At 40.1% G+C, this 21,586-nt stretch overlaps 1 protein-coding gene across 1 annotated transcript in view; it reads right to left on the bottom strand.

Moving 5' to 3' along the window:
- The window catches only part of MAN1A1 (mannosidase alpha class 1A member 1), a 200,450-nt gene that overhangs the window by 116,164 nt on the left and 62,700 nt on the right, over nucleotides 1–21,586 (bottom strand). The window contains exon 3 of the mRNA XM_039530521.1: nucleotides 13,300–13,415. Within this exon, the coding sequence (XP_039386455.1) occupies nucleotides 13,300–13,415 (116 nt within the window). The remainder of the gene's footprint in view (nucleotides 1–13,299; nucleotides 13,416–21,586) is intronic.

Here is a 21,586-nt window from a genome sequence, read left to right as displayed (position 1 = left end):
CATGACTTCACATCCCCTTGTTTTTGTCAGATGTTCGCAAGATGAGTTTAACGAGGGAAGCACTGAGTAAACCTGCATGGGGGCAAGCACTAAAAAATGTGAACCATGAGGTAGCCGGGATTATTTTGGGAGCTCAGAGGGAGAGCAGTGATAATGTGGGGATATCACTAACAATGGTCCTGAGCTTCTTAGAGATGACAGAGTACATCTGTCAAAGGCTGTGGCAGACATTTGGCCCCTTGACGAGGCACTGGGTCAGGGAGGAGATGGGTACCAGGGCTTAGTGGGTGTGAGATGAGTTCATGCTAATCACTGGTGTTCCCCATGGCTAGTGCGGGTAAAGTCTGAAAGGGTCATCTCACAGAGGTAAATGAGACCCAGGATTGCACAGTTGGACTTCATGCTCAGTGGGGTGGAAGGTGGAACATGAAGTCTCAGACCCGAGATCCTGCCCCCATCCAACCTTGTGGCCTCTGTCACTCTACCCCACACCTTACATGGGGAAGTTGTGGGAGGAGAGCAGAAAGATTTCACAACAGAGCTTAGTCAGTGGGTAGACCCTCCCTTGTCTATCCATATTAACTGTTTGTTTTCTGATCACAGCCATGTAACCCACACAGGAATCAATTAATGCCTGGTATCAGAAAGCAGAGGTCAGGAAGTGTAGCAGCCCTCCCTGAAGTATAATTAATAAAGTTGCAGCCTGCTGTTTAAGCCCATCCCATCTGTCTGCCAATCATTCAGCTGCTTGTCCTGGTCATCAAGTGTCTTCAAGAAGTTTGTTGCCAGTACTGAAAAATATTCTGACACACAACTTGGTACATCAGCTACATTTGCAATGTCTCACCGCTCCCACAAACCCAACAGAGGCCTGCTAGAGGACTACTCCAGTAGTCTTTAAGAGAACCACAAAACAGAAGTCTGGACACTATTTCTAGCTCCAAAATTGGTTTGAGACTATTGTTCGTAAGCACACTCTCTTCCCAGGAGGTGTGCTGCCTGCCAGGAGCCAATATCCAAGATGTTACACAGGAATTGTCAGGGATCATCCAGTCTTCTTACTGCTACATCATGCTACTCATCCATGTGAGCACTAACGATACTACAGGGCTCTGGCAGTAATGGTGAAGGAGCTGGGGGCGCAAGTAGCTTTCTCTTCAATCCTTCTGGTCAAGTGTAGGGGCCCAGGTAGAGACAGATACATTCTGGAGGTTAATGCCGGACTGCAAGTTACCAATTGATTCTATTGATATAGAAGGCTACAGCTTGCTCAGGAAGGACAAGCAGGGGGGAAAAAAGGGACGAGGTGTTGCCTTATATATCAAAAATCTATACACTTGGACTGAGATTGAGAAGGAAATCGGAGACAGACCTGTTGAAAGTCTCTGGGTAAGGATAAAAGGGTTTTAAAATAAAGGGGTGATGTCACAGTAGGAGGTCTACTTCACACCAACAAACCAGGAAGAAGAGGTGGATGAAACTTAAAAAAAAAAAAATAACAACCAAAGCACAAGACTTACTTGTGATGGGGGACTTCAATTACCCAGACATCTGTTGGGAAAATAGCACAGCAGGACACAGATTATCCAATGAGTTCTTGGAATGTATTAGAGACAATTTTTTTTATTTCAGGAAGTAGAGAAAGCTCCTAGGGTAGAGGCTGTTCTAGATTTCATTTTGACAAACTGGTTGAGAATTTGAAAGTGGAAGGCAGCTTGAGTGGAAATGGTAGAGTTCTTGATTCTAAGGAATGACAGGAGGGCAAACAGCACAATAAAGAATGGATTTCAAGACGGCAAACTTTAGCAAACTCAGGGAGTTGGTTGGTAAGAGCCCATGGGAAGCAAGTCTAAGGGAAAAAGGTTCAAGAGAGAGTTGGCAGTTTTTCAAAGAGACATTATTAAGGGTAGAAGAGCAAACTACGCCACTGCACAGGAAAGGCAGGATGTATGGCAAAAGACCAGCCTGGCTTATCCAGGAGATGTTCAATGATCTGAAACGCAAAGAGAGTCCTACAAAAAGTGGAAACTAGGTCAAAACACCAAGAGGATTACAAAGGATGAATATAAACAATAGGTATGTAAGGACAAAATTAGAAAGGCTAATGCACAAAATGAGTTTAAACGAGTTAGAGACAAAGGGTAACAAGAAAAACATTCTAGAAATACATCAGAAACAAGACGACGACCAAGGACAGTATAGACCCATTACTCTATCAGGGAGGAAAAAGCAGTAACAGAAAATGTGAAATGGCGGAAGTGCTAAATGTCTTTTTTGTTTCAGTTTTCACCAAATAGTAGCAATTGGACATCTAACAGTGAATGCCAGTGAAAATGAAGTAGGATCAGAGGGTAAAATAAGGAAAGAAAAAGCTAAAAATTACTTAGACAAGTTAGGATGTCGTCAAGTCACCAGGGCCTGATAAAACATCCTAGAGTACCCATGAAGCAGACACAGGATATATCTGAGCCATTAGCTATTACCTTCTAAAAAATAATGGAAGACGCGTGAGATTCCAGAGGACTGGAAAATGACAAATATAGTGCCAATCTATAAAGGGAAATAAGGACAACCCAGGGAATTAGAGACCAGTCAAAAACAAATGATGTCAAACCAACCTAATAGCTTTCTTTGACAGGATAACAAGCCTTGTGGATAAGGGGGAAGTGGTAGATGTAAGGCTTTTGATATTGTCTTGCAACACCATCTCAAACAAACTAGGGAAATACAACCTAGATGGAGACACTAGAAGGTGGGTGCATAACTGGTTGGAAAAATCATTCCCAGAGAATACTTATCAGTGGTTCACAGTCAAGCTGGAAGGGCATATCATGTGTAATTCTGCACGGATCAGTTTTGGATCCAGTTTTGTTCAATATCTTCCTTTATCACATAATTGAGATAAAAAAATTTACCATCAAACCATCGGCAGTGATTCCGCCACCACTGTGAATGTTTGCCAAAATGATGATCCTCCAGTTCATTTTTTGAAACTAACAATTGCTTGAAAGTTATCAGATTTACAAAACTGCATCCACATACCTCTCTTTGCGGCTTTGTTTGAAATCTCAACTCTTACTGAATTCTTGATTCAAATCCACTGAAGCATATGAAACAAATGAAGGAGCCAGACATTTCATGGAGTGTAGCTTTAAGAGCAGCATCTTTAGTAGGATAGTTATCCTTAACATTATGCCAAGATAGTTTCACCTTGGCAAAGTATGTGGATGATATAGAGATTTGTAAAGCAGAAGAAGCAGCTTTATATCTTTACCTGAAGGAAGCCTCAAACTCTAACTCTCCCTCTAAGGAAAGAAGACATTATATAAGCAGCAGGCTACTGATATGTCAGCCTTAGGAATCAGGGTAAAATTAGATTTATTGTATTGCAATATTTAAGATGTAAAGTCCTACGTATTTATTTTCCTTCCATTATGTTTATCCTACTACTAATTTATAATTTGTTCAAAGGATGCATATAAGGCAAGAGGCAAAGCTATTTTTTCTATCAGACCAGTTGAAAATTAAGATGCATATTATGAAAAACTTGTAAAGGGGGCCAAAGAATTCTAGGACAAACTATTAACCTGCTTCAACTGAAAAGGCCTCTTTGGTTACGGCTGACCCCTCCCCTCCTCATTTTTGCAAACACGAAGAGGATGGCTCTTATTTTTGGTCCTCAGATCACGTGCCCTTGTCTTCCTTCCTCTTTTATACCTCCAACTGATCACTCAAAAGGGTATCTGAAAAGCAGTTTAATGTATTATATTATCCTATTAGAATCCCTGAGGAGAAGTAACTGGATTTTTGCTCATTTTTTTCCCTTAGGAAAAAAAAAAATCTCATTTAAGGTCAGGAGAAACTGATCCTTGATGTTCCCTTTGTAAAACTATGTAGAGCAGAGGCTAAGTTATCCTCATCGGCACATATGAATAGGTATTTCTCCCAACTTCATTTTGTCATACCATTCTTTTCATTATCCTCAGCAGCCTAATGCAGAGTGTACCAGCAGTGCCTTGTTGACTGACTAAAGGTAAAGCTCATTTAAAGATTTCATTCTAAACAAAAACTTGAATAAAAACACACTCTGGTTTGCTGAACTTGTCTACTGGAAAGTATATTTTAATGCACTAGCCACACTGGAAAGACTTGTCTTATCTCACTCTGTCTGGCCCTGTTTAGTGCTTTGCCAAGCAGCAGCAAATACTCCAGGAACTGTATACAGACTAAGTAAGACATCACATCTGTTTATTAAATACATATTCTGCAGCACTGAAAAGCCTGTTTACATTGTTCAAAGCAAGGTGAAACAAACAAGAAGCACATGTGGTAGAAGTAAATTGTTCTGTTCCCTTACATCTCTTTAATGAAAGAAAAGTACACAGCCCTCACAAACACTCATATAATTAAAAACAAAGCTTCCACAAACTTCTTCTCAGCTACAACTGAGCATAAGGAGCGGATACAAAAAGGTATATTTCTGAAGACACTCACACTAGCTGCTTACAATCCATTTGCTCCGTTACAGGAAGGCATCTGGCAGGCCCCTGGCAAGTTCACACTGCAATAATGATCGTGGTCTGAAGAAAGTGCTATGTACTGGCTGAGATGGGCCACAGAAGAGTGAAATGGAACACTGGCTGATAGAAACCTCCCACATTTGATTGTGAAGTGCAAGCTTCTGTTAACTTTAGCATAAACAAAACCCACAAGCTTTTAGGGTCTTTACATGCTAATCTATTACTATCATTACATATTTCACTGCTGTTGCCAGATATTTTATAGTGCAGCCAACTGTGCAAAGGGGATATGAAAGCAAAATAAGTAAGTGCAAATGGTGAAGACCTCTACTTATCTCTCAATCTGTCTGACCAGAAGGACAAAAAAAAAAGACAACATGTTGAAAAATATGGTATCGGGCAAAAATATCTGCTGCAAGGTAAAGGAAAGATATTTTGAATGAGGAACCTTTACAGCAAAATCCTAACAAAAGCAATTTTACTGTCTTCTCTTATTCAAAAAATAAGATGCAATATCTTCAGTATTTTATGTGAGTACGATGAATACATTTTAAAGTTAAGTACAATTTCAGGAAAGGTCTTTTTCAACTAAAATAAAAACCATGCAGAAGAGTGAAAGCACAAACTCTTTATAAAAAGGGAGCCATCCAATCTAGCATAAACATCAAGTGGGATTATTTTATCAGTTATCTCCACAATCCGTCAATCTTTATTCAGTGTTAACCATTAACCTGTCAGAAAAGCAAAAAAGAAATGCAATATTTACAGCTGTCAGTGTGACTTTAGTTCTGCTCCTTCGTGTATGTCCCCTTTGAACTAAATGAGGCTGAGTCCTCTCAGAAAATGTATGTGATCATGTAACTGAAGACTGTATCATAATGAATACACAGAAGAGACAGAACAACAGGTTTATGGTTGCACAGGCGTTTCCTAGCTTCTGAGCAGTTGATTTTACAGCTTAAATGACCTGTTAGAATCCCTGAAGCTTCAGCCCCAGAGCACAGACAGTTCATTACCTGAAAACAGTTATAGGCTGTCATCCCATAGGGGCGGAAGGACCACTGGGTCCAGGTGCTGGGGGAGTCAGTGGTGGGCAAGTCAAGGCCAGCCCAGACCAAGAGCATTCGTCCTCTGACAAATGAAAAAGGTTTGTTGCATACAGAAGCAAGAGAGTTCTCAAAAAAAAAAAAAAGGTTGCAAGAAATCTTTACAATGGGAAGTGTTAGGCAACCTGAATTTACGGATCAGATCCCTCTAGTACAGGAGTACAGTGCGACCCCCTTCCGACAACAAAAATTACTACATGACCCCAGAAAGGGAGACTGAAGTCTGAGCCCCACTGCCCCCGGTGAGGGAGCCAGAGCCAAAGCCTAAGGGCTTCAGACCCAGGCAGGAAGCCTGTAACCTGGGCTCCACCTCCTAGGGCTGAAGCAAGTCTAAACCAGCCCTGGCGTCCCGATCCATACTTTGAGAACCGCTGATCTAATACCAACATAGGGAGCAGATCTGAAGACAATCACTGTAGAGTGAATTGTGTAGCAGAGATTTAGGAAGTACAGTACTAATTCTCATGTATTTCTACAGTGATTGAGTTTTACACCAACAGAGTAACATGGATGTATTCCTGCTATTTTGGAAGGGAGCTAACCCCGTGGTCTGTTAACGTGAGCAGATATATCTTAGGCAAAAAAGTATGAGTCTCAATTATAGAATATAGCATTTTCTCCTTACATGTTAACCTTGCATCGACTTTGAGTCCTTTGGCCTTTCCTGCAAAGATCTGCACAACCTACTTCCTAACTTCGGTGTGCCAAAGCAACATGCCTACTTCCCCCTCTTTGTCACCTCCTCTCTCTGCACCTCTTCCATGCAACATGCTGCAGCTTCTTTGCTGACCTAGTCCCCGTGGCTCCCACTGTCTTTTCTGATATTGATGGTCTTCATTAAAGAATGACTGGGGGGAAATACTTCTTGAAAGAAGTAATTAAAACAATACATAGACCTAGAAGGCATTTTTATCACCACCAAGGTTTTGTTTGATTAGACTCAGACTTTAAGGTCAGAAGGGATCATTATGATCATCTAGTCTGACCTCCTGCACAACGCAGGCCACAGAATCTCACTCCTGTAACAGACCCCTAACCTATGTCTGAGTTATTGAAGTCTTCAAATTGTGGTTTGAAGACCTCAAGCCGCAGAGAATCCTCCAGCAAGTGACCCATGCCCCAGGCTACAGAGGAAGGTGAAAAACCTCCAGGGCCTCTGCCAATCTGCCTTGGAGGAAAATTCCTTCCCAACCCCAAATATGGTGATCAGTTAAACCCTGAGCATGTGGGCAAGACTCACCAGCCAGCACCCAGGAAAGAATTCTCTGTAGTAACTCAGATCCCAACCCATCTAACATCCCATCACAGACCACTGGGCCTACTTACCTGCTGATAATCAAAGATCAATTGCCAAATTAATTGCCAAAATTAGGCTATTAGATTGGCTTGTCCAGCCTTCATTTGCTTGTCATCTATTTAGATCAGTGGCATCCAACATGTAGCCCAAGGTTAGGCCACTTGAGGCTTCTGAGACTATAAACCATGGCCCTCAAGGTCCCCTCTGTTAAGTAAATCAGCCTGTCACTAAGAAGAGAGATATTAGGGGGCACCATTTCCCTAAATGAGCACTGCTTCCCTATAGCCCCAAAAGCAGCTCTGCTCAAAGCCGGAAGGACTCAGAGCAGCTATCACTCCTGTTCAGCTTCAGCTATTCCTCACTGGCTTCCAGCTGTATCACAGAGGTGAAAGGAGAGAGTAGTAGTTCTGGCTGTGATGTCCCCGGGGAGAAAAGGAGCTCCAATGACTCTTCCTCAACCCAGCCGATTCACTGAGGTTAACCACAATTAGAGCAGCTGGAGTCTGAGCCTGGCGTGTTGCACCACATAGGTGCAAGTAGCCATGTGTCCCAGGAGTTTCAGGCAATTCCTTGCTGTGGTGGTGGGGAACTGCCTAAGACTTCAAATGATATCACCCAGGCCTGGAACCTCACTTCCAGGAGGTATGCCCTGGCTTGTGTTGAGTCCAGTACCATCCCTATACATTCTAACCACTGAACCAGGGACAACGTAGATTTCCCCACATTCAGGAGAAGGCCCGGTTCACTGAACGTCATTCTTATCAAGTTGACTTGTACCTGACGTCTGTGTAGGAATGTGGACACGACTACCATACACTTGGTAAATACTCGAAGAGCTGCTGGCAGAGGACTCTGAATTGGTGGTGGTTGTTGCTCACCACAAACCCGAGGTACCTTCTGTGGGTTGGTGCGACTGCTATATGAAAGTATGCATCCTTCAAGTTGAGGGCAGCATACCAGTCCCCTGGATCCTGGAAAGGGATAATGGAGGCCAAAGAGACCATGAGGAACTTCTTTATAAACCTGTTGAGCTCTCGCAGGTCTAGGATAGGCCTGAGCTCACCTTTGGCTTTCAGTATTAGGAAATACCAGGAATAGAAGCCCTTGCCCTTCGGCTCCCAAGGAACCACTTCCACTGCTCCCAGCTACAGGAGCAAGTGCACCTCCTATATGAGGAGTTTCTCAGGAGAAGGGTCCCTGAAGACGGATGGGGAAGGAGGGTGGAAGGGCCGAGAATTGGAGAGGTATCCCCTTTCTACTGTGTGGAGCACCCATCGGTTCGATGTGATATGAGCCCACACAAGGTAGAAAGGGGATAGTCAGGACGAGAAAGTAAGATGGGTTGGATCCAGTCCATGCACTGGTGCGCCATCCTCGTGTGCCTGTTTCTGGCCTGAAGATGATTTGGATTGGCCAGAGCCCTGGCCTGAGGACGGGTGCAGTCTTTTCCTGCCGCTCCTGTTCCTCCTCCAGGAATCGTCCTGCGGTTCTGTGGTTGGTAGAACCACGGAGAGGGTTGCGGCCTGAAGTGCTTCCGATCCGGGGTCTGACTGGGGCTGGAGCGCAGCCTCCATAAGGAGGACTTTAAGATGTGAGTCTTTGTCTTTCAAAGTCCTAGGACAAAACTCACGACAGATCTGGCACCACTCCTTCTGGTGACTCTCCCCGAGGCACCTTAAACACAAGGTGTGCAACTCCAGGGGGCGCTCAGGCTGACCCGATGGATGATGCTAGGGGAAACATCTTCTGGCTGCCATGCACATGCACACACCTGATTGGAATGGACATGAACAAGCACTCTAAGAAGGAGTAGTCATTAGTGTTTTTGGGGAAGACAGCCTGTGATTAACCCTGTACCAGACTGGTAGGAGCCAATAACTGCAGTGACAACATGTTCAGGCCCTCTGAGGGAAACCATACAATATTGTTTCCCTTAACAGCCCTTTGGGGTGACTGAGGAGAGCTGAGCCTTGTCCACCTTTCTTCAGTCAGAATGAGTAAATCGCTCATGACAGATCTCAGGAAGTAGGGAAGGATTTACCAGGGAAAAGCCCCCTCGTTAGAAAAACTAGGGCAAAAACTTTTTTTCTTTAATCCAGTTCACTCACTAAAAATGCCCTACATGGCTAAGACTACTATAAAAACAACACTGATGGTGACAGACTGGTTGCTTACAATTTTTCATTAGCTTGGCGCATTTTAAACCAAATACCAATAATTATGTAAATAAAACCCTGTTCATACTTCAACTACTAAAATTAAATTACAGGGTTTGCTATATTACCGATCAAAAATATTACACACCTGTGGCATAACTGACAAACTAGATATTATACAACTAATAAGAAGTCAGTATAACATCCCTTTTTACTCATAACTGTTCAATCCCCAATGCACCCATTTAGAACTTCCATGCCATTCATAATATTTTATTTTCATGCTTGTTTTCCTTCCAATAGACTTTGATGGGAGAACAATTTATTACACCTCATGATAAATGTATCCTTAGGATCTCCCCTGACCTTTCAAAATACTTTATTTCTATTCATCTTCAAAACTAAAACAAAAGAAAACCACTTTTAAGTGAGACATTTTAAGTATACCAACTTGAGTCTATTTTGTCAAACTACTAAACAAAATCTAATATTAACAAGACATTTTCATCTGCTAGTTTAACTAAACTTCAGCATAGATGCCATTCTCCATTTAATTAATTATCTCAGAATAAAAACAGCGTTGTTTTTAAAGGAGGTAATTTTACTGAAGATTGCTATATTACTGGGAAAACTAGAAGATGGTCTAGCTAAAAAAGGCTAATAGGAAGTGCCATAACTATAGACAGGACTCAAACCATTGAGTATACCAAGAAAGTCAGTATTCACCAGAGGAGCCAAATCTGTAGAGAATTCAACAGCTGGCCTTTTCAGAAGCTTGAGAGTGTTTTCTGAGCAGTAAAAACAAACTATATTTGACAAATACCCTTATTCGGTTTTAGTCTTTCAGCTCCACTAATCAAACAATAATTTCATACAAATTCTTCATACACATTTGCAAATCTCAAAGTGGCTGCGTTAATAAATTTGGTAACAGTAAGACTATCCAGTGAAAAAGAACAACCTAAAACTAGCCAAATAAAACAGATGAACATCCTTAGTTGTACAAGCTTATAGAAAGGGTCATTTAATTTAGCTAAACTATGTTGCCATACTCTGATGATGGGGGCCATATAGATACCTAGACAAAGAGAGATTAAGAGTTTTGCCTCAAAGCAATTTTTAAGTGCTATATGTTTCTTCATTTTACCCTTGTTTACCAGGTTATGTATGTAAAGAAAACAAATTTGATAGCTGTGGAAAGTGAAATGGCAGAGTTCTAAAACTAAATTTGTAGAATGTTAGTCCAAGACTTCAAACGAAGACTTCAAGTATACTTTTTTAAATAGCTACCTGATTAATCTTCTTTCTCTGCAGCAACTAACTGACACTGTCAGATTAATTTCACATAACCCCCATCTATACAACAGCTGTGTAACAGTAAATATTTAGTAGCTGTGCCACTGCACTTATAATAAAAAATAAATATTTTGCATGGGTAAAAAGACAGTTATTAAAAATGTCACAGAAATTTAATATACAGACAAAAAGTTAAGGAAGAAAAGGCAATAAAATGTTAACTATTGCAGGATAATATGATGAAACATTTCAGCAGAGATATACAGACATCTGAAAGAATGGAGCCTGTTCTGTTTTTCACTCACTGTAAGTGCTGAGCCGTAAGTGGTATTTGGAGCTAACCTAACTAAATTAAAGTTAGTGTTATTCAAAGTAAGTTTATTCAAATTTAGTTTTCTAACACCACTAAACTCACATTTAATTCCACCACTCTAAAAAAACCTACTGGTTAACAATGGTTCATGCTATGGGTGCTTATTTCATAGAATGTGCACTAAGAGTGCCTTATTGTGATTTAGAAGAACTGAATTCCAAGAAGTGGAGTAGTGTCCATACAGGAAGCTAGTTTGCAACAGCTAGTCTGTGCCATTTCTATCAAGATAAGCCCTTAAACCCAAGCTTATTCAGTTTCATGTCATGGGATTCTCAACTTCACTTGTCTTATCAGTATGCATAAAAGTGCATTAATATACACCAACTGTCAGTATAGTTAAGTTAATACCTTTCTTTAAAATTATTTGTAGATCATCTTGCATCCTGTACAGAAACAGACCAAAGTTTTTAAATGTCTAAAGTTGACACACAAGTTATAGTGAGATATTGGATTCACCAAGGCCAAACCATGCCTGACTAACCTACTTGCCTTCTATGAGGAGATAACTGCCTCTGTGGATGAGGGGAAAGCAGTGCATGTGTTATTCCTTGACTTTAGCACAGCTTTTGATACGGGCTCCCACAGTATTTTTGCTGGCAAGTTAAAGAAGTATGGGCTAGATGAATGGACTATAAGGTGAATAGAAAGCTGGTTAGATCATCAGGTTCAACGGGTAGTGATCAATGGCTCCATATCTAGTTGGCAGCTGGTATCAAGCGGAATGCCGCAAGGGTCGGTCCTGGGGACAGTTTTGTTCAATATCTTCATTAATGATTGGAAGGATGGCGCGAATTGCACTCTCAGCAAGTTTGCAGATGACACTAAACTGGGAGGAGTGGTAGATACGCTGGAGAGTAGGGATAGGATACAGAAGGACCTAGACAAATTAGAGGACTGGGCGAAAAGAAACCTAATGAGGTTCAACAAGGACAAGTGCAGAGTCCTGCACTTAGGATGGAAGAATCCCATGCACTGATACAGACTAGGGACCAAAAGGCTAGGCAGCAGTTCTGCAGAAAAGGACCTAGGGGTTACGGTGGACGAGACGCTGGATATGAGTCAACAGTGTGCCCTTGTTGCCAAGAAGGCAAACGGCATTTTGGGCTGTATAAGTAGGGGCATTGCCAGCAGATTGAGGGATGTGATAATTCCCCTCTATTCAACATTGGTGAGGCCTCATCTGGAGTACTGTGTCCAGTTTTGGGCCCCACACTACAAGCAGGATGTGGAAAAATTGGAAAGAGTCCAATGGAAGGCAACAAAACTGGTTAGGAGGCTGGAACACATGACATGTGAGGAGAGGCTGAGGGAACTGGGATTGTTTAGTCTGCAGAAGAGAAGAATGAGGGGGGATTTTGATAGCTGCTTTCAACTACCTGAAAGGGGGTTCCAAAGAGGATGGACCTAGACTGTTCTCAGTGGTACCAGATGACAGAACAAGGAGTAATGGTCTCAAGTTGCAGTGGGGGAGGTTTAGGTTGGATATTAGGAAAAACTTTTTCATTGGAGGGTGGTGAAGCACTGGAATGGGTTACCTAGGGAGGTGGTAGAATCTCTTTCCTTAGAGGTTTTTAAGGTCAGGCTTGACAAAGCCCTGGCTGGGATGATTTAGTTAGGAATTGGTCCTGCGTTGAGCAGGGGGTTGGACTAGATGGCCTCCTGAGGTCCCTTCCAACCCTGATATTCTATGATTGCCAAAGGTTCCCAGTAGCAACTCCTACTAATTGTACTGTGAACTTCAAGCATTCAGCCCTTTTGAAAAAAAAGTTAGATTACTTTGATTTAGGAGTCAACTTTGGGTACCATTTTGGCCTAAGACTGTATTGTCAGTCAACCAAAAAGTGCTTTTTGAATGTACTTGATTTTTTCACATCTATGAAGTAGCTTTGACCAGTATATTAGTTCAGGAAGAGAAGCTGACTTCACAGTGACAGGCCAGTGTCCCTTTCCCTTCCATTTAGCTAGTCCCCACCTAACACGTGCCCACTCAAAAAATACCCCACCTCCCAAAATTGTGTCACTAACATGCCATTTGTGATAATTCCGTTCATTATGACTATAGGTTACATCAGGGGTCAGAACCCTTTCAGAAGTGGTGTGCCAAATCTTCATTTATTCACTCTAATTTAAGGTTTCATGTGCCAGTAATACATTTTAACGTTTTTAGAAGGTCTCTTTCTATAAGTCTATAATATATAACTTAACTATTGTTGTATGTAAAGTAAATAAGGCTTTTAAAATGTTTAAGATGCTTCATTTAAAATTAAATTAAAATGCAGAGCCCCCGGGACCGGTGGCCAGGACCCGGGCAGTGTGATTGCCACCGAAAACCAGTTTGCGTGCCGCCTTCGGCACCCGTGCCATAGGTTACCTATCCCCGGGTTACATCTTTATCTCCTATGTCGTCTTGCCTATTTAGATTATATGCTTTATGGGGCAGGGATTATTTATTAGTCTGTTTGTACTGTGCCTAGCACAACAGGGCCTGTTCTCAGATCATCACTATGAACTAGCAATTAATAAAAAAAAAAAAAAAATCCCCAATACTTACCACGTTGAAATCTAAGTTCTTTTCTACCCATTCCTTGGCTTCCTTGAATTCATCTTTCATTTCCATGATATACAGTGTATCCAAGGCATCTACTATTGTTGCTCCTTGAATGTTACCTGAAAACACATGGAAATATAATTATATACACTCTAATAGTAATTTCTTCAAATAAATCTGGTTAAAAATAAATTAACATACAAACAAGTAGACAACTAGTTTCTAGTCAGTTCATTTTGATTCTCATACCTGAGCAAAACACTAATGTTTTTGTTTCAAATACTGTAGGGGAATGTTTATGTTTCATTGACTTTTCTACTGGATTGGGGCGGAGGGGGGAGGGGAAGTGTGTTTTATACTTTGGCTTGGAAGGATTAGATTTCCATCTGTAAATGTCATGTCAGCAAATGTATTTCACTGTAAACACAGAAGCTGATGAAAAAAACATTTATATGGGTTGCAGAAATTTACAGATTGGCAAAATAAGAAAAATGCTGCTTGAGAGCTTAGTTTGATTTAAGGATATTTACTTTGTAATTTTTTATTTTAATGGTTATAAAATTAATTTTGAATCTCAGTGTCTAATTTCATTTAGTTGTCTCACCTCCCCCCCCATAATTTCCCACAACTGTGATGTTTTTTGAATTTGACAAAAATTAAAAAAAAAATGCTTAAACATATTATCCACTGAAATTTTTTTTAAATCACATTCTGCCCAGCCTACTTGTATTGTACACACTAAAATTTAATTGATAATGTCCTTTCAAGTAGTAACAAGCTTTAACAATATTTTTCCACGTATAAGACCGACAAAAGTACATAAGATCTACCACCACTGTAATACCAGTGAATGTTCTAGTTTTGAAAATGTATTTCAGAGTCTTTTTTTGGGTTGTCATTCAGTTAGTCTTTGTCTTCCACACTCAGTACATAATACTAAACAGCCACTGAGGATCTTAAAACACTACTGATAATTTACTAAGTTTGACAACATCAAGAGTTAGAAAATACTATTCTCATTTTCTAGGGTCACACAGGAGTGCTTGACAAAACAAGGAATAGACCCTTGAACTCGTCTTCTAATCACGTACTGCAATCAAAAGAACATCCTTTCTCTAACTGAATTTTGTTTATATTCCACTTGGCCCTGCCTGGACCTCAAGTGACCTCACCTACTATTATTCGTATTACTGTTCCGAGGAACCCTACTCATGGACGAGGCCCCATTGTGCTAGGCACTTTACAACAGAGCACAAATGCAGTCTCCGCCACACAGAGCTTACAATCTAACTGTAATACCAGACACAAATGGATACAGACAGTTTTTTTCATCTTTGTCTTCAATTAAGTGTGCATGTCAGCCAATTTATCTTCCAATTCAAAACCAAAAGAGGTATTAGATGCTATTTCTAGAACTAGTGCTGGTGACTCGTGAAGGCTGCAACCCTCCTTCTTGATTCTGGGGATTTAAAGTCAGTTTATCACAACTTTCCATTTAAAAAAGTATCTACCCTGTTTTGTCGCAAAACAAAATACATCACCAGTGTTTAAAATCTTACACTGACTTTTCCCTGAAGATTCATGAACCTATCACACTGGTGCGGGGCTGGTAAGGCAGGGGCAGGAAGCCACCAGAGATACTTGCTATTGGCTTTAGGTTGTCTCAAGCTTCCTCCAAATAGAGTGGACAGTCTGAATAAATTCCATCACAGCCATAGCCAACATACTGAGGATGCCACAATGGCACAGCTTGTGCCAGGCTAGCCAGCCCACACATTCATCTGCAAAACATATATACTTAGTGTCACAAGGGCATGGGGACAACTCTTCAGATACTCTATGGAGGAACTGATCTGTTGATTGAGCACTATATAAAAACTTGGATCAATAAAAAACCTAAGCTAAGAATAAAAATCCCTTTTTTAATATGAATATTAAACAAATTAAGACTTGTAGTATCACTGATCCAACTGTTGGCTCCAGAGTGTGTGTTTGTAAATCCTACTCCTCCACAAGATTTTATGATGGGCAGGAAGTTTGGCAGGAGCCCAACACCCATGAAGCAAGAAACAAGGTCAGTGCTGCTATCACAGCAGGCTTGCCACACATGCATGCAGTTCAGTGCTAGCTGCAATTTATTACTGCTCTTATGAAACTTCTGCTTTTAGAATACTGTATTTTAAATGATTACCGTAATTAAAAATTATAGATAGAGCAAAGATGAGAGGAATTCACAAGGGTAATACACACAACACCAAATCAAATCAGAACGGCTCAGTGAACAAAGTACTGGTAGAACAGAAGAGGGCTTAAAATCCTGAGGAAACAGTACTGGAAACTATTAAAATGCTTACTGGAAAACTAACAGAGCAAAAACAGAATATCCAAGCATTTCCAAGTGGAGGCACTGTTAGAAAAGGATGTAAAAAAAGTTAACAGACTGAGGAAGCAGCTCTATAATGCATAATGCCCCTTTCTCATAAATTCAAGCTGACAGTGTCCCTTTAACTTAGTAAAGGGACTTGACTATGTTTTGTTCTGTGTTTGTACAGTGCCTTTCGCAATGAGGTATTGGTCCATGATTGGGTATCTTAGGTCTTATGGTAATACAGATAATAGCAGTAATAATAAAAGCAGCATTATAGTCTAAACTTCCACTGATAACATCTCAAAATGTTATTTCAGTCTCAAACTGTTTATATGCTGCTTCTTAGCAAAAAAGAATTTGTCGATAATAAGCACGCTTATTTTAAGCCAGATTTACTCAGTAGTTTAATATTTATATTTTAAATTTATTTTTGTTTACATATGTGATCTAATTGTGTGTTCGATGCAAAAGCACCTAGATGTATTGGCTAATATTTGAGAACACTAGTTTGCCTGTGAATTCATCTTGCTGAGTCAACAACAGATAACTAATTTTTTAGAAATATGTATTTAGTTGCCAGTGTAACTTTAACACTGGCACACTGTTTTTGAAATGTTTACCACCATAGAAATAAATCAGCAACGTGGATTTGTACCAAGACTACAAAGCAACACTATATTCCTGTGTTGAACTGCTGTACTAATTGCAGTTTTGGTTTCCTGTTTTAGAATTTAGAGCTTCAGGTTTCTTGCTTATTCATGAAACAGACAAGCAATTTGACTCCTTGTACAGAAATGACAAGGCTGCCAATTTTTTTTTAAGAGCACTGTTTGAAGAACACACTAATTCTTCTGTTATTACTTACTTGTGACACCTTACGTTACTGTAACTGGTTACAGGAAAAAAATTAACTTCATTAACTATCATCTTTGTGCATTTCTCAGAACCGTGTATTTACCCACTTGCACGGTGATGTTGATTGCCAGCTGCTAATCTACTCCACTTCGCCCTGAATGGCCTCTTGTAACATATATTAACTTCTTATCTGTGACACACTACCTTTCCCTAAAAAAAGAACGGTCTTTTACCAACAGAAGTTGTATCAAGAAAAGATATTACTTCACCCACACCTCTATAATATCCTAAGATCAGCATAGCTATAATACTGAAAATTCCCACTCCATGTCAGGCACTAGCGTAACTTCACCTTAGACCTCCACTCTGAGAGCTCAAGTTCACTCAGCCCTAGGGCCTGCAAGAGGATGTTTACCAGTAACAGTACAGCAGAACTGCTGCTGTTTGAGGTTTGAAACCAGAAGGGCGTCTCCTCTTCCCACAACCCCTGCATGGAGCCCCTTTCTCATAAATTCAAGCTGACAGCGTCCCTTTAACTTAATAAAGTAACTTGTGCTTATCTAAATCCAACAAATGTCCTTACAATGTAAAGTATGATACAAAATGCAAGACATTGTACACTAGTGGTAGCTGCAGGACAGCAATTCAGGAATGATACACTATGATCTAAGTCAACAAAATCATACAAGAAAGCAAGGGGCATGCTCAGGAACTCTACTAGGAAACAGATAAGCGGATACATCATATCATGTTATGGTTCTAGAGATATTTAATAACCAAGTACTGTGAAACCTGCTTATAGTGAATTCTGTAATAGTTCAGCTCCACTTACACGGGGAAAAAAAAAGAGTTTGTATCTTGATTTCCTTCTGTGCATTTCGATGGACTTTTCCTCTGCTTGCATTGCAATACCTCTCCCTACGTTAATCCTCTTTTAATACAGCTAATGTCTTTAAAGTGGTGGTTTTCAACTTTTTTGCATTTGTGGACCCCAAACATGTTTTGAATGGAGGTACAGACCCCTTTGGAAATTTTAGTCTGAGGGACCCCCCCGGTCCACAGGTTGAAAACCACTGCTCTAAAAAGAGTTAAGCACTGCATTCCAGGGTGTGTCACCTAACCCACCCCCAGCTTTGAGCAAGAGAAAAAGATGCTTCTGCCCTGTTGAGGAAGGAGGTTTGGAGTCATTCATGGCTGCAGCTGTTTCCTGTGAGGAGCAGAAAAACAATTTTGCTATCTGATGCGAGCAGTTGTACCTAGGAAGACGGCATCCTTATCACATCTAAACAGCAGCTGGCAGTGAGCCTCCCAGCCTTGGTGGATAGACCCATGACCCAGGGGGGTGGCTAGCCCAAGTCTCTGCGGGTACATCACCACCCACGCTGCTATTTTAGCGTGCTAGCTCAAGCCCAGCTAGCACAAGTGTCTACCTGAGCAGGGAGGCTCACTACCAGCTTGAGTGAACAATATGGAGAGACTCTCAGACAGACTCCCCTGTATTCATATGACAAGCTGGCTGTGGTGATGATAAAATTAAAATCTGCTTTTTCTGAGTGCTCCCCTATATTTTGAACACTGTACCATTCTGTAGCATGGGAACTGAAGTCATTCAGATTTTAGACACATTAAAACACCCCATTTTTTTTTAATTAGATGTATTTGGAAAGATACTGATTTCTTCTTAATACACAAGTTTAAAGCGGAGATCTCCAAAAAAGCAGCTACAGAGGGTAATGCAGAATATTTTATAAATATAAAACATAAAAACCCTCAACTCAGCCCTAAATATGGAGCCATGATTGGTCTCTCTACAGTACTGAGCAAGAAGACTGGCCTAAAATTCTTAACCAAGGAAGAAAGTGGAGAGAGTTGTCAACTCTCACCATTTTATTGAGACTCTCATAATATTGGGTGTTATTCTCAAGGCTCCAGCTCCTGGAATCCAGTGATTACATAGAAGTCTCTCCCTCTTAAAAAAAAAAAACAAAACAACAACCAAATGAAGCCCTCAAGTTTCATCAACAGCTTGAAAACATGAACACCCCAATGCCTGATCAGATATGAAACCATAAGGCCAATACAAAGAACTTAACATGTATTTTTTTTAGTTTAATAGTTTTGAGGCCGGACTCATGAATTTTGAACACATGGCGTTGGAAATACTGAGTTAACTCAAGTGCTATTTATGGGAACTCAAAATTACAAGAAAGCTACATAAAGCATACAATTGTACCACGAAAAAAAACACAATTGTAACCATTCAAACCCACCAAATACATCAGGAAAGAAACAGGAACTTTCTAGAAATGAAATGGCAAACTAAGAAACAAATCACTTAAAATTACTCAAGCCTATAAATACACATATAACCTTTTTGAAAACTTGCATATGTAGACCACATGTAACTGTGTAATTACACCAACATTAAATCTCAAAGTCCCAAGAATTATAGAGCAATGAGTTTAATTTCAATGCCTTTATTAGAATAAAGCAGATGCTTTCTGAGCATCAAAAGCAAAGTAAGATTGCTAATTATCATCATTTCAACATAACGCTATCATGCTAAGCTCTTTTTTCAGTAGGGCAACAAATGTGGGGAATAAAAGAAATCCAACATGCATTTCTCTCAAATTTAAGTAAATTATTTTAAAATGTTTCACAAGACTTGTCTAACAAAAAGATGTTTGACTTAGATAGCACTATAAAAAATATACTAATGGTTCACTGCTGAGTTGCAAATAACGTAAATGAAACTTAGTAGGGATGTATTCTAGATTCTTCACTGTTTTGGGGATGGCACAGAAAGAACACTGATCCAATTGGAGGATAATTACTTGAAAAGGGATTATACACTTAGAGGTTAGTATTACAGTTCGGAGCCAAATTTGAGAAACTGGGTTCAAATCCTTAAAGTTTGACAGTGAAAGTTAATTTAGTTCATAATTGCAGGAATACTCAAACGTACAAGTTTACTGAGAGGGTAGTAGTACCAGAGAATAATCAAGGAGTTAAGTGCAATTAAAAAAACACAGTAAAAAAAAACACACAAAAAGGCAAATACCAACTGATGTTCTATTTTAGTTACATATTTTAAATAAAAAATAGCATGTGGTTTGTCTTACTTAGGGTAGGAACAAAAGTGAAGAAGGTGGTCAATAGAGCACACATTAAATGGATTAAGATTTGACTAGCTAAAAGATCTTAAAAAGAGAATAGTCAGTGAAAGGAGGTGTTTCTAGTGGGTTCCAAAGGGATCAACACTAGACCTTACACTATTCAACATTTTCATCAGTGATCTGAAAGTAAATAAACTGCCTGATAAAATTTGTGGATGACAAAGACTGGCAGAATGATAAATGATACGGAGACAGAGCAGTCAATCAGAGCAACCGAGATCACATGGTAAGCTGTCCCCAGTTTAAATAATATGGATTTTAATACCACCAAATGCAAGGTCGTACATCTAGGAACAGGGAATGGAGGTCATACCTACACAGTGAGAAAATGTATATTGGAAAGCAATGACTCTGAAAATGATTATGGGGTCATAGTGGACAAGCAAGTCCACATGAGTTCCCAGTGCGATACTGTGGCAAAATGGCCTAATGTGAATCTTGGACAGCTAAACAGAGGAAGTAGCAAGGTGATTTTACCTCTGTGTATGGCATTGGTGTGATCGACAATGAAATACTACATATAGTTTGGTGTCTACATTTTTAAAAGGGTGTTGAAAAAACTGGAGAATGTGCAGAAAAGAGCTATAAAATTATTCAAGGGTTGGAAAAAATGCCTTACAGTGCCTGTTTAACTTGTCAAAAAAGGTTGAGAGGTGACTTTGATTATATTGTATAAGTACCTTCACTGGGAGAAAATACCAGGTACTAAAGGGCCCTTGAGTGTAGCAGAGAAAGGCATAACAAGCATCACAGACTGGAAGCTGAAGCCGGACAAGTCAAATGGGAAATTGGGCACACATTTTTAACCAAGTGATTTACCATTAGAACAAACTACAAATGGCAATGGTGGAGTCTCCATGCCTTGATGTAGAGAATTTTGCAGGAGATGTTTTAGCCAAACACAAGTTATGATTTAGTCAAACAAGCTGGTAGCTTAAACACAAGGGTAACTGGGTGAAGTGAAATGTAATGGACTGTGATATACAGGAGATCAGATTAGATTATCTATAGTCTCTTATGACCTTATACTCTAAGTCTATGATCTGTTGATTTTGAAATGGTAACCAACGTACTGTACGTGACTTGACTGGGGTGGGACAGCCTTTGCCTGGGAAATAAATACTACAAAGTGGAAACTGGAAAGAATTCATGAGGTGGATAATAAAAAGGAAAGTTGGGAAAAAAAAGAAGTTGACAAAGAATTAAGGGATTTGGGCCTCTATAGTCTGTAGCAGCTGCTGTCAAACTCGTCTGACAATGTGACCTGATCACATGATCTTGTTGCCAGCTGCCAAGTGGGTGGAGGAATAACACCATAAATACTTTTCTATTACAAAACTGCTAGAGTTCACATTGAGAAGTTATAAAATTGTGAATGAAAGACCAAAATCATTAATGAACCATATGTTTTCTAATGCAATGTAGTCCACACAGTTATGAATGCAAGAAGTGGTGATTTGTGAAAAAAAGACACCAAAAGGTTGTCCCCACTGGACTAGAGAAGAGAGTTATTAATGGATGTTATTGACTGAAAAATTGAAACAGAAGACAGCCATCAAGTTGCCAAAAAGAACATTAAATCCAATAACTAATAATGTCAGATAAAATTAACAAGCTGAATGAAAAAATAAGTTTACTGCATCAAAACAACTTCCCAGCTACCAAAGCTATCTAAAACAACAGTCTAAAAAATGGGGAAGTAGACAGCAGTATTTATCAGCTTGTGGTGCAAGACTCGCAGGCAGGTCACACATGTGGGTCTGCTGGCTCCTTATCTCAGGCTGAAAAACAGTTTCAAAAAAATCTCTTAGGCACTAGAATGAAGAGGAAGTGAAGTAAAGATCCTTTTTCCTTTTCTCCGCAGCATTTCTCTTCCTCCTCTACCAGCGCT

Source organism: Mauremys reevesii, linkage group 3 (assembly GCF_016161935.1).
Source record: "Mauremys reevesii isolate NIE-2019 linkage group 3, ASM1616193v1, whole genome shotgun sequence".
Lineage (NCBI taxonomy): Eukaryota > Metazoa > Chordata > Testudines > Geoemydidae > Mauremys > Mauremys reevesii.
The sequence above is the reverse complement of the archived record's forward strand: the minus strand, read 5'-3'. Positions and strand labels throughout refer to the sequence as shown.